This window comes from Choristoneura fumiferana, chromosome 30, assembly GCF_025370935.1.
Source record: "Choristoneura fumiferana chromosome 30, NRCan_CFum_1, whole genome shotgun sequence".
Classification (NCBI taxonomy): Eukaryota; Metazoa; Arthropoda; class Insecta; order Lepidoptera; family Tortricidae; genus Choristoneura; species Choristoneura fumiferana.
Genome location: NC_133501.1, coordinates 8,343,558 through 8,358,594, shown reverse-complemented (window position 1 = coordinate 8,358,594; position 15,037 = coordinate 8,343,558). Strand labels below are relative to the sequence as shown.

At 35.9% G+C, this 15,037-nt stretch overlaps 2 protein-coding genes across 5 annotated transcripts; one reads left to right on the top strand and one right to left on the bottom strand.

The window, feature by feature from the left end:
- The first annotated feature begins 728 nt into the window (after positions 1–728).
- Urm1 (Ubiquitin-related modifier 1) lies at positions 729–4,084 on the top strand. 2 transcript variants are annotated; one of them, XM_074110184.1, is made up of 3 exons: positions 729–799; positions 3,248–3,458; positions 3,882–4,084. In XM_074110184.1, the coding sequence occupies exons 2-3, from the start codon at positions 3,258–3,260 to the stop codon at positions 4,008–4,010; spliced, it is 330 nt and encodes a 109-aa protein (XP_073966285.1). In that variant the 5' UTR covers positions 729–799; positions 3,248–3,257; the 3' UTR covers positions 4,011–4,084. The 2 variants fall into 2 exon arrangements, with proteins under 2 accessions (XP_073966285.1, XP_073966284.1); XM_074110183.1 differs by lacking the exon at positions 729–799 and adding an exon at positions 879–1,005.
- A 556-nt stretch (positions 4,085–4,640) lies between these two features.
- Positions 4,641–13,436, bottom strand: LOC141444634 (insulin-related peptide 1-like). 3 transcript variants are annotated; one of them, XM_074110200.1, is made up of 4 exons: positions 13,253–13,436; positions 9,451–9,579; positions 6,584–6,712; positions 4,641–4,918 (listed from the first exon to the last, which is right to left on the bottom strand). In XM_074110200.1, exons 3-4 carry the CDS (start codon positions 6,593–6,595, stop codon positions 4,664–4,666), a joined length of 267 nt encoding a protein of 88 aa, XP_073966301.1. In that variant the 5' UTR covers positions 6,596–6,712; positions 9,451–9,579; positions 13,253–13,436; the 3' UTR covers positions 4,641–4,663. The 3 variants fall into 3 exon arrangements, with proteins under 3 accessions (XP_073966301.1, XP_073966300.1, XP_073966303.1); XM_074110199.1 differs by lacking the exons at positions 4,641–4,918; positions 6,584–6,712; positions 9,451–9,579 and adding an exon at positions 10,748–11,073; XM_074110202.1 differs by lacking the exons at positions 4,641–4,918; positions 6,584–6,712; positions 9,451–9,579 and adding an exon at positions 10,748–11,070.
- Between the last annotated feature and the right edge of the window lie 1,601 nt (positions 13,437–15,037).

Genomic DNA, 15,037 nt, shown 5'->3' with positions numbered 1-15,037 from the left:
GCCTGTATAATGTTTGAGCAGTTTGCGAAAAACACTTAATATTGACATTACGTACGACATGCTTGCGACATGCGCTTACATCCAATAACTGTTAATCGCATTTTACTTAAAAAATGAAGTCACGCCCTATGCACTACCTTTTTTTGGCTTATTTTTCATTTCAATTTGTTTGTTTTATTATCATTTTTACTTTTAATATTTATACAGTTACAGAAATTATAAAACTTATTGTTGGTTTACGCTTTGCCTCCACACGATCTTCAAAAATGCAAATCGTTAAATTGTCGGGGTCGGCAGGGCTACTATGAAACTCGAAACTCGAAGTTCGTGTCGTGCGGTCCCTCTGACACTTATACTATTTAATACGAGAGCGAGAGGGACGGTACGATACGAACTTCGAGTTTAGAGTTTCGTAGTAGCCCTGCGGGTGCGGGTGACACCAAGGTGATGATACTATTTACCCAATATTTACCGGCCGTACAATACCGAACATGATTTTTGTGTACACGCCCCATACACTTAATAATACACTTTCTCTGTCTACGACACGCCCGCCCATAGAATCTCTCGTCCAAAGAGTATAAGTACCTATGTAGAAACTCGTCAGTTTGACACCGAGGAGCTACTACGAAACTCGCAAATTGAAGTTCATATCGCACCGTCTCTTTCACTCGCGTATTAAATGACATAAGCGTCAGGCGGGACGGCAATATACGAATTTCGATTTTTGCAGTTCGTGGTATAGAGCCAGGCCGTGGTATAACCCCTCAGTTGTATGGGCGTGTATACGAAATATCGGGTTCGTATTTCCATTTCCTTATTATCGAAGCTGGTAAATAGTGTCACCCCTTGGTCACCCCTATAATATAAAGTACTCTGTGGTGTCACCCAAATTGTCAATTTGACAACATTACAATAACATAACCTCAAACGTCTGTATGTTTTCGTGTGAATGTCGTAACTAAAAAAGGAAATTATTTATATACGTTTAGGTTTATCACGAAGGTAAATATTTCGACAGCACTTTTTTTATTAAAAATTTGTTACACACAAAACTGTTGTTTGTTTTAAAACTCCCATTATTATTTGCTTACGATGGTATAAATAAATGACATAGAAAATAACAATTTTTCTTAAAGTTTGAGTTGAAAACAAGGATATTTGTCATAATTTTATATCTATGAGTTAATAGTTAGTGTTTCTCTTTCAAGACGAATAGATTTGTTTGTTCTAAACGACTAGACGCAATCCTCAACTTTCGTAACTTGGCTGGAAATTGAGTTGTAACTAAACCGATTATATTGAGATAGGTACTTGGGCAGATAGTATTTGTTTTATATTTTAAATTCAATTAATCGATCTCATTTACGCTTTCCCATTGTCATGTTTCTTTAATTTAAGAGTTAAACTTTTGTCAGTGGAGTATCTTTCCTTTGAGCCATCCTCTTGACCTCTTGATACACGATGCCGACTTCCTCCCTTATCTGATCGATGTAGCTGCGCCTAGATCGACCTCTTCCTTGTCATGCTTAGCATACAGTAAAATTTTGAAATCAACTACAACCAGCAGTGTTTGTTGCTCCTATTTTGCCACATACTCGTAGGGTTGAAAAGAAAGGAGACATTTTGTATGTGGTTTTGTCCCATTATGTTTTCCTATCAATAATAAAAAACTTTTTAATGGCTTGTGGTTAATCTTTTTTCTTTTAATATATAAAATTCTCAGGTCAAAAATGTTTGTGACCAAACTCCTTCGAAGCGGCTTGACCAATTTTAATTAAATTTTTTGTGTATATTCGGTAGGTCTGAGAATAGGATGTAAACTATTTTTGATACTTCTATGCGGACGGAGTCGCGGGCAACGGCTAGTAAAACTAGATAATTGTTAGAGTATGTTGACCCGTGGGGTGTTGGGTTAGAATTTCACTTCTCCATTTCTTCCGTGGATGTTGTAACAGGCAACTGAGGATATAGGTTAAGGTATACCGTAGGCGACAGGCTGGCAACCTGTCATTATTGTGCTCTGCCTACCCCATTTGGGAATACTGGCGTTATGTTTGTGTGTGTGTGTGTGTGTGTGTGTGTGTGTGTGTGTGTGTGTGTGTGTGTGTGTGTGTGGTGTGTGTGTGTGTGTGTGTGTGTGTGTGTGTGTGTGTGTGTGTGTTTTGACAATGACGAGTTGCATGCACTGACTGTAGGCTGCTTACCCTGATGTTAACTTTTTTTTATGGCCACTGGTTGTTTTAGTTTACTAACCACTACTGAAAATGAGTCCTTTAAGCATGTTGTGTTTGTTTGTTTTCAAAAGATATAAATTCTGTTGCTAACAATATGTACTTATAGTATTATCACTTTGAACTACTGATATGCCAATCGAAATTTTCCAAAATTGCGGAATTTTCCATATAGGAAAATTTCGGAAATTTTTCACAATTTTGTATGGGGATCGGAACTTTCCGTTTCTTAAATTTTAATTTGCTGTTTCTTGCGAAAATTTCAAAAAATCTCCGATAACTTTCCCAACTTTTTGGTAGCATTCTGCAATTTGCAGATCTGTACTTAGAGCCCCTGGAGGGTTTTCATAGTTCTACCAGGGGTTGCAATAGTTTTTTTTTTGTTTGTTCACTTACAAACCCATAATGGACATACATGGATTCCTGATCAGGAATAAGAAAGGTGATGAAATAAAAAAAATAAAAAAAACTCATTCAGCAGGTGGTAGGACCTTAAGCAAAGTCCGCCCGGATTGCTACCACCATCTTGCTCGCTAATCCTGCCGTAAAGCAGCAGTGCTTGCACTGTTGTGTTTCGGCGTGGAGAGTAACACAGCCGGTGAAATTACTGGCACGTGAGGTATCCCATCTTAGGCCTCTAGGTTGGCAACGCGTCTGCAATACCCCTGGTGTTGTAGATGTTTATGGGCGGTGGTGATCTCTTACCATCAGGAGACCCACTTGCTCGTTTGCCATCGTCGTATAAAAAAAAATACAAATTATCATTACTCTGAGCTGTTGTCGTCAGTTTATCATTCCGCTGTCATCAATAACTACAGTATGTCATCATCTCGTCTATCGTACAGGCCTTTTCACAGCATTCTGACATGACCTTTAGCTTAGCAACCACTGTGCACTGCTGCCAATGACTCCTGACAGCAGCATAGTGAATGTTGTGTTTTACCAGCATTTATAGGTTAACAACAACAACACAAAACATAGAACTGGTAGAAAATATAAATAATTCTTTACAGATCCATAAAAATGTCAGAGACATTGAAACTGAACATCTGCTTTGGTGGCGGCGCCGAGTTACTATTTGACAAAATCAAGAAAAGGGAAGTAGAGTTGCCAGCGCTGAAAAAATATTTCCCTGATTGCCAGAGCGGAAAATGGACTATAAAAGAATTACTTGTGTGGTTGAAAGATAATTTATTAAGAGAGAGGCCGGAGCTGTTTTTACAGGTAGCTATTTATAGGTTTGGGGCCGTCCATAAATTGGATAGATTCCTGGGAAAAAAAATATATTTCATTTAGTCCATCAGTTAGATTATCAGAAAATATTGAACACATATTTTTTTCTTTTGTCAATCTAACTAAAAATTACCGAGAGGAAACGTATCGAAATTCGGCAGTTGGAGCTCGTGCCGTCACTCCTTAGTAAAAAGTGTGTGTAGGTATGACGTTATACGGAACTTCAACCAGCTGGTAGCTAGGTATACATATGTCTGTAATTTTTTGTTTCATTGACGAATGAAAAAATTATGTGTTCGTTACTGTCCGATATTTATCGAAAATTTATGTCACACATTTATTTGTTCATTTATTTATTCAAGCTAGAAAATTATAAGAATGTAGGGTAGGATATTAATTACATTCTTTTTGCAGGGTGATTCTGTGAGGCCTGGGATTCTAGTGCTAATAAACGATACGGACTGGGAGCTGTATGGAGAACTAACTTACGAACTCCAGGGGAATGACACTATCATGTTCATATCTACACTTCACGGAGGATAGGTATAGAGTTAATGAGAATAAGTGTAATGTGCTAAATCGATAAAGAAATAAATAATTTTATTTATTATTTGTAAGGACTGCTCGTATCATTTTAGTGTGTAATCTTCGTGATTTTTTTTTATTCGACTGGATAGCAAACGAGCAAATGGGTCTCCTGATGGTAAGAGACCACCACCGCCCATAAACACCTGCAACACCTGGTATTGCAGATGCGTTGCTAGAGGCCTAAGATGGGATACCTCAAGTGCCAGTAATGTCACCGGCTGTCTTACTCTCCACGCCGAAACACAACAGTGCAAGCACTGCTGCTTAACGGCAGGATTAGCGAGCAAGATGGTGGTAGCAATCCGGGCGGACCTTGCACAAGGTCCTACCACCTGATATTTTTAAATACTTTAAAATTAGAATCATTAATCGAGATTTAAACTTAACTGAACCTCAAAGCACAACTAGTTCATTTGTAAGAATATCCACGAATCAAAAAGTGCTCATACCAGTACGGAACCCTACATGGTTTCTAATGAGATAAAAGAACAAAACATTTTTTAAATCTAGGTTATTTTAGGTGTAAAATAAAACAAAACTTCAGAAAAACTACTTATCTATTCTACATATCACTACCCTGTTATCATCAATTTATCATTCCGCTGTCATCAATTACTGCAGTAAGTCATCAACACTTCTCTCGTGCAGGCCTTTTCACAGCATTCTGACACGATCTGCCTTTTCCCCCTGCTGCCTGTCAAAGCATGGGGTTTTTCCACCAGCCATGGAGGAGGGTACTGCTCGGTCTCTACGTAGTCTGCGGAGCAGAGTACGGCGATGGCTCTCGCGAGACGTCTTCCGCAGTAAACTTTGGGGTAGTCCTGAGCAGCCAGGGAACTGTCGATTGCCAGCAAAATGATGATCTGCAAATTTTTTAGTTCTTGTTACTATCGTTAAATGTCAGGGAAATTAGACTAATATTACTTATAAAGGAAGTTGTTTTTAGGGTCCCGGAGCCAAAATGGCAAAAACGGAACCCTTAGTTTCGCCATGTCTGTCTGTCTGTCTGTCCGTCCGCGGCTTTGCTCAGGGACTATCAATGCTAGAAAGCTGTAATTTTGCACGGATATAAAGGTAAAGTATGCAGACAAAATGATACAATATAAAAAACAAAAAAAAAATTTTTTTAGGGTATATAGACGAAAAGTGGTGTTTTTTTTTTCATCCAATCCTTTAGTGTCGGGTATCGTTGGATAGGTCTTTTAAAACCATTAGGGGTTTGCTAAGATTGTTCGATTCAGTGATTTGTTTGCGAAATATTCAACTTTAAAGTTCAAATTTTCATAAAAATCGAGCGTCCCCCCCTCTTAAATCTACTCGTGGGTTCACTTCTTCATCAATTATTAATTCGGGGGTTCACAATAAGATGATGTAAAAAAACAAAGCTACTGTAATAAATACCTATAAAATAAATAAATAAATAAAATAAATATCATGGGACACTTGACGCCTATTGACCTAGTCCCAAACTAAGCAAAGCTTGTACTATGGATACTAGGCAACGGGTAAACATACTTATATAGATAAATACATACTTAGATACATATTAAACAAAAAAAAAAGTAAATTAAATTATATTCAAATGAAAATAAAATTAAATTACAAAATCTCTGTTCATACTTGTGTTTTCTGTACTGCTTACTGTGTTGGTATGGAATAGAGTTATTGTATTATGTTGTAATAATAATAATAATAATAATAATAATATATTATTAATAATATTATATTAGGTTTTTATAATATTTTCATTTTGTATGTACTTATTTTTCTGTATTTTACTTTTTATAACTATTATAAAAACCTAATCCTAAAAAAATATAAATAATAATAATAATAATTTTTTTTTGTTAGGCATTTTTTTAAACCCAAAAAATTTACAGTTAAAAATTAAAATTAAAAATCACAATCTATACATGTCAATCATAATGATCTTTTCAAATGTTGTCTTGTTTGCTGTTTTTGCTTTTTAGGTCAGAGGGTATTTAATGTACCTCTATGAACCTCAAGGAATACCTTTAACTACCCAAGTCTCTAGCCCCTCCCCCTCCCCCCTCCCCTCTACCCTCTAGTCTCTAGCTTTAAAACTGTTCTACGAGCCGTATGACCCTAGTGAGAGATAACAGGAAAACATCATCATCATCATCATAATCAGGGCCTTACCCCTAATGGTTAAGCTGTGCAGTTAGTCACACGTCAGACAGTCCGCTATCCTTTTTGACGTACCTCTAAGATGATTCTCTAATTTTTGCCGAAAATGTTCCCTAATGATTCATCTGGACCATAGGAAGAATTCCTTTCTATGATCTGAGTGATTCACCTTCCCGACTTTATGAAGGTTTTTTAAACAAACTAAGTAGTCAAAGTCAAGTACTCTTGGATTATTATGTCCTGAAATATTATCCTGAATAGTTATATAATAGTTAACAATATCAGAAAAAATAATCGGTCATCCATATAAAAGAAAGATAAGAGCATACCAAACTGGTAAACTAAATTGGCTAAGAAATAATTAAATTGTAATAGCTTACCTGAAAGTTCATGGTGGTTGTTGGTGTCTTCTTGTCAAGTTGCAATGTGATACATCAAATTATTTTTGCCTCCTTTTATAGTATTGATAGCTTTTATTTAGTTTCACCTGTCCTGTTGTCCCTGTCTGTCTATAATGAACACTTGCAAGTTAAATTTGACCAACTTTCAGTAGTCAGATTGACTTGAAATTGGAATACTTATGTAAATTGCGTGACAATTGAATATAATTTTAATTTACTTTTTTTTTGTTTAATATGTATCTAAGTATGTATTTATCTATATAAGTATGTTTACCCGTTGCCTAGTATCCATAGTACAAGCTTTGCTTAGTTTGGGACTAGGTCAATAGGCGTCAAGTGTCCCATGATATTATTATTATTATTAATTTTTTTATTTGAAATTTTAATTTTTTGAAGGGAACTGTGTCGTAGGCTAAAAGAGACTGCTCGTATCATTTTAGTGTGTAATCTTCGTGTTTTTTTTTTATTCGACTGGATAGCAAACGAGCAAATGGGGGTCCTGATGGTAAGAGATCACCACCGCCCATAAACACCTGCAACACCTGGTATTGCAGATGCGTTGCTAGAGGCCTAAGATGGGATACCTCAAGTGTCAGTAATGTCACCGGCTGTCTTACTCTCCACGCCGAAACACAACAGTGCAAGCACTGCTGCTTAACGGCAGGATTAGCGAGCAAGATGGTGGTAGCAATCCGGGTGGACCTTGCACAAGGTCCTACCACCTGATTTTTTTAAATACTTTTATATTAGAATCATTAAACGAGATTTAAACTTAACTGAACCTCAAAGCACAACTAGTTCACTTTGTAAGAATATTGACGAATCAAAAAGTGCTCATGCCAGTATGGAACCCACATGGTTTTTAATGAGATAAAAGAACAAAACATTTTTTAAGTCTAGGTTATTTTAGGTGACAAATAAAACAAAACATCAGAAAAACTACTCTCTTAATATCACTACCCTGTTATCATCAATTTATCATTCCGCTGTCATCAATTACTGCAGTAAGTCATCAACACTTCTCTCGTGCAGGCCTTTTCACAGCATTCTGACACGATCTGCCTTTTTCCCCTGCTGCCTGTCAAAGCATGGGGTTTTTCCAACAGCCATGGAGGAGGGTACTGCTCGGTCTTTACGTAGTCTGCGGAGCAGAGTACGGCGATGGCTCTCGCGAGACGTCTTCCGCAGTAAAATTTGGGGTAGTCCTGAGCAGCCAGGGAACTGTCGATTGCCAGCAAAATGATGATCTGCTAAATTTTTAGTTCTTGTTACTATCGTTAAATGTCAGGGAAATTAGACTAACATTACTTATAAAGGAAGTTGTTTTAGGGTTCCGGAGCCAAAATGGCAAAAACGGAACCCTTATAGTTTCGCCATGTCTGTCTGTCTGTCTGTCCGTCCGCGGCTTTGCTCAGGGACTATCAATGCTAGAAAGCTGTAATTTTGCACGGATATATAGGTAAAGTATGCAGACAAAATGATACAATATAAAAAACAAAAAAAAATTTTTTTTAGGGTATATAGACGAAAAGTGGTGTTTTTTTTTCATCCAATCGTTTAGTGTCGGGTATCGTTGGATAGGTCTTTTAAAACCATTAGGGGTTTGCTAAGATTGTTCGATTCAGTGATTTGTTTGCGAAATATTCAACTTTAGTTCAAATTTTCATTAAAATCGAGCGTCCCCCCCCTCTAAAATCTAAACTCGTGGGTTCTCTTCAAAAAATTAAAATTTCAAATAAAAAAAATAATAATAATAATAATATCATGGGACACTTGACGCCTATTGACCTAGTCCCAAATCAAGCAAAGCTTGTACTATGGATACTAGGCAACGGGTAAACATACTAATATAGATAAATACATACTTAGATACATATTAAACAAAAAAAAGTAAATTAAATTATATTCAAATGAAAATAAAATTAAATTACAAAATCTCTGTTCATACTTGTGTTTTCTGTACTGCTTACTGTGTTGGTATGGAATAGAGTTATTGTATTATGTTGTAATAATAATAATAATAATATATTATTAATAATATTATGTTAGGTTTTTATAATATTTTCATTTTGTATGTACTTATTTTTCTGTATTTTACTTTTTATAACTATTATAAAAACCTAATCCTAAAAAAATATAAATAATAATAATAATAATTTTTTTTTTTGTTAGGCATTTTTTTAAACCCAAAAAATTTACAGTTAAAATTAAAATTAAAAATCACAATCAATATATGTCATAATCATAATAATCTTTTCCAATGTTGTCTTGTTTGCTTTTTTTGCTTTTTAGGTCAGAGGGTATTTAATGCACCTCTATGAACCTTAAGGAATATAACTACCCAAGTCTCTAGCCCCTCCCCCTCCCCCCTCCCCTCTACCCTCTAGTCTCTAGCTTTAAAACTGTTCTACGAGCCGTATGACCCTAGTGAGAGATAACAGGAAAACATCATCATCATCATCATAATCAGGGCCTTACCCCTAATGGTTAAGCTGTGCAGTTAGTCACACGTCAGACAGTCCGCTATCCTTTTTGACGTACCTCTAAGATGATTCTCTAATTTTTGCCGAAAATGTTCCCTAATGATTCATCTGGACCATAGGAAGAATTCCTTTCTATGATCTGAGTGATTCACCTTCCCGACTTTATGAAGGTTTTTTAAACAAACTAAGTAGTCAAAGTCAAGTACTCTTGGATTATTATGTCCTGAAATATTATCCTGAATAGTTATATAATAGTTAACAATATCAGAAAAAATAATCGGTCATCCATATAAAAGAAAGATAAGAGCATACCAAACTGGTAAACTAAATTGGCTAAGAAATAATTAAATTGTAATAGCTTACCTGAAAGTTCATGGTGGTTGTTGGTGTCTTCTTGTCAAGTTGCAATGTGATACATCAAATTATTTTTGCCTCCTTTTATAGTATTGATAGCTTTTATTTAGTTTCACCTGTCCTGTTGTCCCTGTCTGTCTATAATGAACACTTGCAAGTTAAATTTGACCAACTTTCAGTAGTCAGATTGACTTGAAATTTGGAATACTTATGTAAATTGCGTGACAATACAAAAATTTATTATTATTATTATTATTTATATTTTCTTAGGATTAGGTTTTTATAATAGTTATAAAAAGTAAAATACAGAAAAGTAAGTACATACAAAATGAAAATATTATATAAACCTAATATATTATTATTAATAATATATTATTATTTTCGAAGGATTGCTTTTTCTCAACTCTAGGCTGGTATTAACTACATTTACGGGTTATCCACACAGTAAATAATAATAATAATAATTATTATTACAATATAATACAATAACTCTTTATTGCACACCAACACAGTAAAAAGTACAGAAAACACAAGTATGTACATAGGGATTTTCTAATTTAATTTTATTTTCATTTGAATATAATTTAATTTACTTTTTTTTTTGTTTAATATGTATCTAAGTATGTATTTATCTATATAAGTATGTTTACCCGTTGCCTAGTATCCATAGTACAAGCTTTGCTTAGTTTGGGACTAGGTCAATAGGCGTCAAGTGTCCCATGATATTATTATTATTATTAATTTTTTTATTTGAAATTTTAATTTTTTGAAGGGAACTGTGTCGTAGGCTAAAAGAGACTGCTCGTATCATTTTAGTGTGTAATCTTCGTGTTTTTTTTTTATTCGACTGGATAGCAAACGAGCAAATGGGGGTCCTGATGGTAAGAGATCACCACCGCCCATAAACACCTGCAACACCTGGTATTGCAGATGCGTTGCTAGAGGCCTAAGATGGGATACCTCAAGTGTCAGTAATGTCACCGGCTGTCTTACTCTCCACGCCGAAACACAACAGTGCAAGCACTGCTGCTTAACGGCAGGATTAGCGAGCAAGATGGTGGTAGCAATCCGGGCGGACCTTGCACAAGGTCCTACCACCTGATTTTTTTAAATACTTTAATATTAGAATCATTAATCGAGATTTAAACTTAACTGAACCTCAAAGCACAACTAGTTCACTTTGTAAGAATATTGACGAATCAAAAAGTGCTCATGCCAGTATGGAACCCACATGGTTTTTAATGAGATAAAAGAACAAAACATTTTTTAAGTCTAGGTTATTTTAGGTGACAAATAAAACAAAACATCAGAAAAACTACTCATCTATTCTAAATATCATTACCCTGTTATCATCAATTTATCATTCCGCTGTCATCAATTACTGCAGTAAGTCATCAACACTTCTCTCGTGCAGGCCTTTTCACAGCATTCTGACACGATCTGCCTTTTCCCCCTGCTGCCTGTCAAAGCATGGGGTTTTTCCACCAGCCATGGAGGAGGGTACTGCTCGGTCTCTACGTAGTCTGCGGAGCAGAGTACGGCGATGGCTCTCGCGAGACGTCTTCCGCAGTAAACTTTGGGGTAGTCCTGAGCAGCCAGGGAACTGTCGATTGCCAGCAAAATGATGATCTGCTAAATTTTTAGTTCTTGTTACTATCGTTAAATGTCAGGGAAATTAGACTAATATTACTTATAAAGGAAGTTGTTTTTAGGGTCCCGGAGCCAAAATGGCAAAAACGGAACCTTTATATTTTCGACATGTCTGTCGCTAAAGCTATAATTTTGCACGGATATATAGGTAAACTATGCCGACAAAATGATACAATAAAAAATTCCAAAAAAATTTTTTTTTAGTGTATAAAGATGTAAAGTGGGGTGATTTTTTTTTCTCATCCAATCCTATGGTGTTGGGTATCGTTGGATAGGTCTACCATTAGGGGTTTGCTAAGACCATTTTTTGATTCAGTGATTTGTTTGCGAAATATTCAACTTTAAAGTTCAAATTTTCATTAAAATAGAGCGTCCCCCCCCCCTCTAAAATCTAAACCCGTGGGTGGAAAAATTTGAAAAAATTCAGGATGGTAGTAAGTATATCAAACTTTCAAGGAAAACTATAACGGCTAAGTTTGCTTGAGAATTATTAGTAGTTTAAGAGTAATTAGCAGCCTAAGGTATAAAATATACCTAAACTTGGAAGATTAATTCCGTATAAAATACGAAATCCTTAGAAAAATATTACCTATTTTTTCGTAATGGCTACGGAACCCTATTCTGGGCGTGTCCGACACGCTCTTGGCCGGTTTTTTTGAGTGTTATCGTATTGATAAATCTCATCCTAGTTTATACTTTCATAATATCTGTTTGATCTGCTAAGCTTGTATAATTATTTTTAACTATCCGTTACCCGCGACTCCGTTCGCTCAGAATTCGCGAGAACTGCAATTTTCCGAAATAAAAACTATACTATCCTTCCCAGGGACTCAAACTATCTGTATACCGAATTTCATCTAAATCGGTACAATGGTTTAGACGTGATGAACAAACAAACAGACTTACAAACTTCCGAATTTATAATATTAGTGAGATAATGGGATTTTATTTTATGCTAGTGGCTCTTTTAGCCTACGACACAGTTCCCTTCAAAAAATGAAAATTTCAAATAAAAATAATAATAATAATAATATCATGGGACACTTGACACCAATTGACCTAGTTCCAAACTAAGCAAAGCTTGTACTATGGATACTAGGCAACGGGTAAACATACTTATATAGATAAATACATACTTAGATACATATTAAACAAATAAAAAAAAAAACAAAATTAAAAAAAAATGATTAAATTAAATTATATTCAAATGAAAATAAAATTAAATTAGAAAATCTCTGTGTACATACCTGTGTTTTCTGTACTGCTCACTGTGTTGGTGTGCAATAAAGAGTTATTGTATTATATTGTAATAATAATAATAATAATAATAATAATAATATATTATTAATAATAATATATTAGGTTTATATAATATTTTCATTTTGTATGTACTTACTTTTCTGTATTTTACTTTTTATAATTATTATAAAAACCTAATCTTAAGAAAATAATAATAATAAAAATTAATTTATTGATTTAGGCATTTTTTTAAACCCATACAATTTACAGTTAAAAATTAAAATTAAAAATCACAATCTATCCATGTCATAATCATAATGATCTTTTCTAATGTTGTCTTGTTTGCTGTTTTTTGCTTCTTAGGTCAGAGGGTACTTAATGTACCTAGAGCTATGAACCTCAAGGAATACCTTTAACTACCTAAGTCTCTAGCCCCTCCCCCTCCCCCCTCCCCTCCACCCTCTAGTCTCTAGCTTTAAAACTGTTCTACGAGCTCTATGACCCTAGTGAGAGATAACAGGAAAACATCATCATCATCATCATAATCAGGCCTTACCCCTAATGGTTAAGCTGTGCAGTTAGTCACACGTCAGACAGTCCGCTATCCTTTTTGACGTACCTCTAAGATGATTCTCTATTTTTTTGCCGAAAACATTGTTCCCTAATGATTCATCTGGACCATAGGAAGAATTCCTTTCTATGATCTGAGTGATTCACCTTCCCGACTTTTCATATAAATGAAGGTTTTTTAAACCAACTAAGTACTCTTGGATTATTATGTCCTGAAATATTATCCTGAATAGTTATATAATAGTTAACAATATCAGAGAAAATAATCGGTCATCCATATGAAAGAAAGATAAGAGCATACCAAACTGGTAAACTAAATTGGCTTAGAAATAATTTAAATGTAATAGCTTACCTGAAAGTTCATGGTGGTTGTTGGTGTCTTCTTGTCAAGTTGCAATGTGATACATCAAATTATTTTTGCTTCCTTTTATAGTATTGATAGCTTTTATTTAGTTTCACTTGTCCCGTTGTCTCTGTCTGTCTATAATGAACTCTTGCAAGTTAAATTTGACCAACTTCCAGTAGTCAGATTGACTTGAAATTTGGAATACTTATGTAAATTGCGTGACGATACAACACTCCAAAGTGGCATCTTCGTGGCCCAGCCAGGATCATCTCCGCAGGACGGACCTCCTCAACGGTTGATAGCATTGACTTGGAATTTGGTATGCAAATGTAATTTGAATGACAATGCAAAGTAAGGCGACATAAAGTACAGTCAGCAAAAAAACTTTTATTAAAAATGAAATTTTTACCAAATACTTGCAAGTTAAATTTGATCCACTAAAATTGAGCTGAAATTTTGCATGCATGTGTAAATCAGATGACAGTTATAATATTATTATGACATGAAGCTGATCTGATGATGAAGCTGGAAGGTGGCCATAGGAACTACGTAATGAGACGACACAAACCCATCGAGTTTGGGTTCGTTTGATTCATCTTGATGAGTACTTTTGTGCTAAATGGTAGCTAATAGTGTCTGATGGGGGAGCTGGAAAACGCTGCTACGCGTACGACTACACCGTAGTAAATTTTGCATTGAAAATACTAAAAAGTTAAAAATAAAATCAAAAGATGAAATTCCCGATGCGGAGGTTGTGATTGGTTCCCCATCCATTAGATTTACTGCTAAGCAAGTTGCTAGTAAAATAAATGGAATGCAGAAAGGGAAGTCACCGGGGCAAGACAGCCTCAGCATCGAGCATCTCAAGTATGCGGGTGACCATCTTCCGAGGTTGCTATCTTTATTGTTTAACCTATGTATCAATCATAGCTACTTACCCGACGAGCTCATGTATACTGTGGTGGTGCCTATTTTGAAGAATAGGACTGGGGACGCCTCTGACATGTCCAATTACAGGCCGATATCGCTAGCCACGGTTGTAGCTAAGGTGCTGGACAGTTTGCTTGATGACATCCTAGGGAGTAATATTCAGCTTAATGATGCCCAATTCGGTTTCAGGCCGGTTTATCTACCGAAAGCGCAATTCTATGTCTCAAGCAAACTGTACAGTATTATACGTCTCGTGAAACGCCGATATTTGCCTGTTTCTGGACTTGTCAAAGGCTTTTGACATGGTGTCGTATGACCTATTGTGGCAAAAACTGCGTGATGATACATCTGTTCCGCGAGAAGTTACTGCTTTGTTCGGTCATTGGTATAGGAATCAAAGGAATAGTGTGAGGTGGATGGCGCCTTCTCTGATTCTTATGTATTGCAGTGTGGGGTTAGGCAGGGGGGACTGAGCTCGCCTAAACTGTTCAACATTTACGTGAACGGCCTGATCGAGGAGCTCAGCAGCTCTCATGTCGGTTGTCACATAGAAGGGGTTTGCGTAAACAATCTAAGCTACGCAGATGACATGGTGCTGTTGAACCCCTCGATGGGGGGGTTAATAAAAATGTTACGCATTTGTGAGGATTACGCGGTGGCCCACGGGCTCAGGTACAATGCCTCTAAAAGTGAACTGTTACAATTTAAAGCTGGTAATAAAACCTACCGAATGGAGCCGTCACACTTTGTGGCACCACTTTAAAGAGAGTTGATAAGTTTAAGTACCTGGGTCACTGGGTTACCGAATCGCTGTCGGACGTCGAGGACATCGAGCGCGAGCGCCGCGCGCTGTGCGTTCGC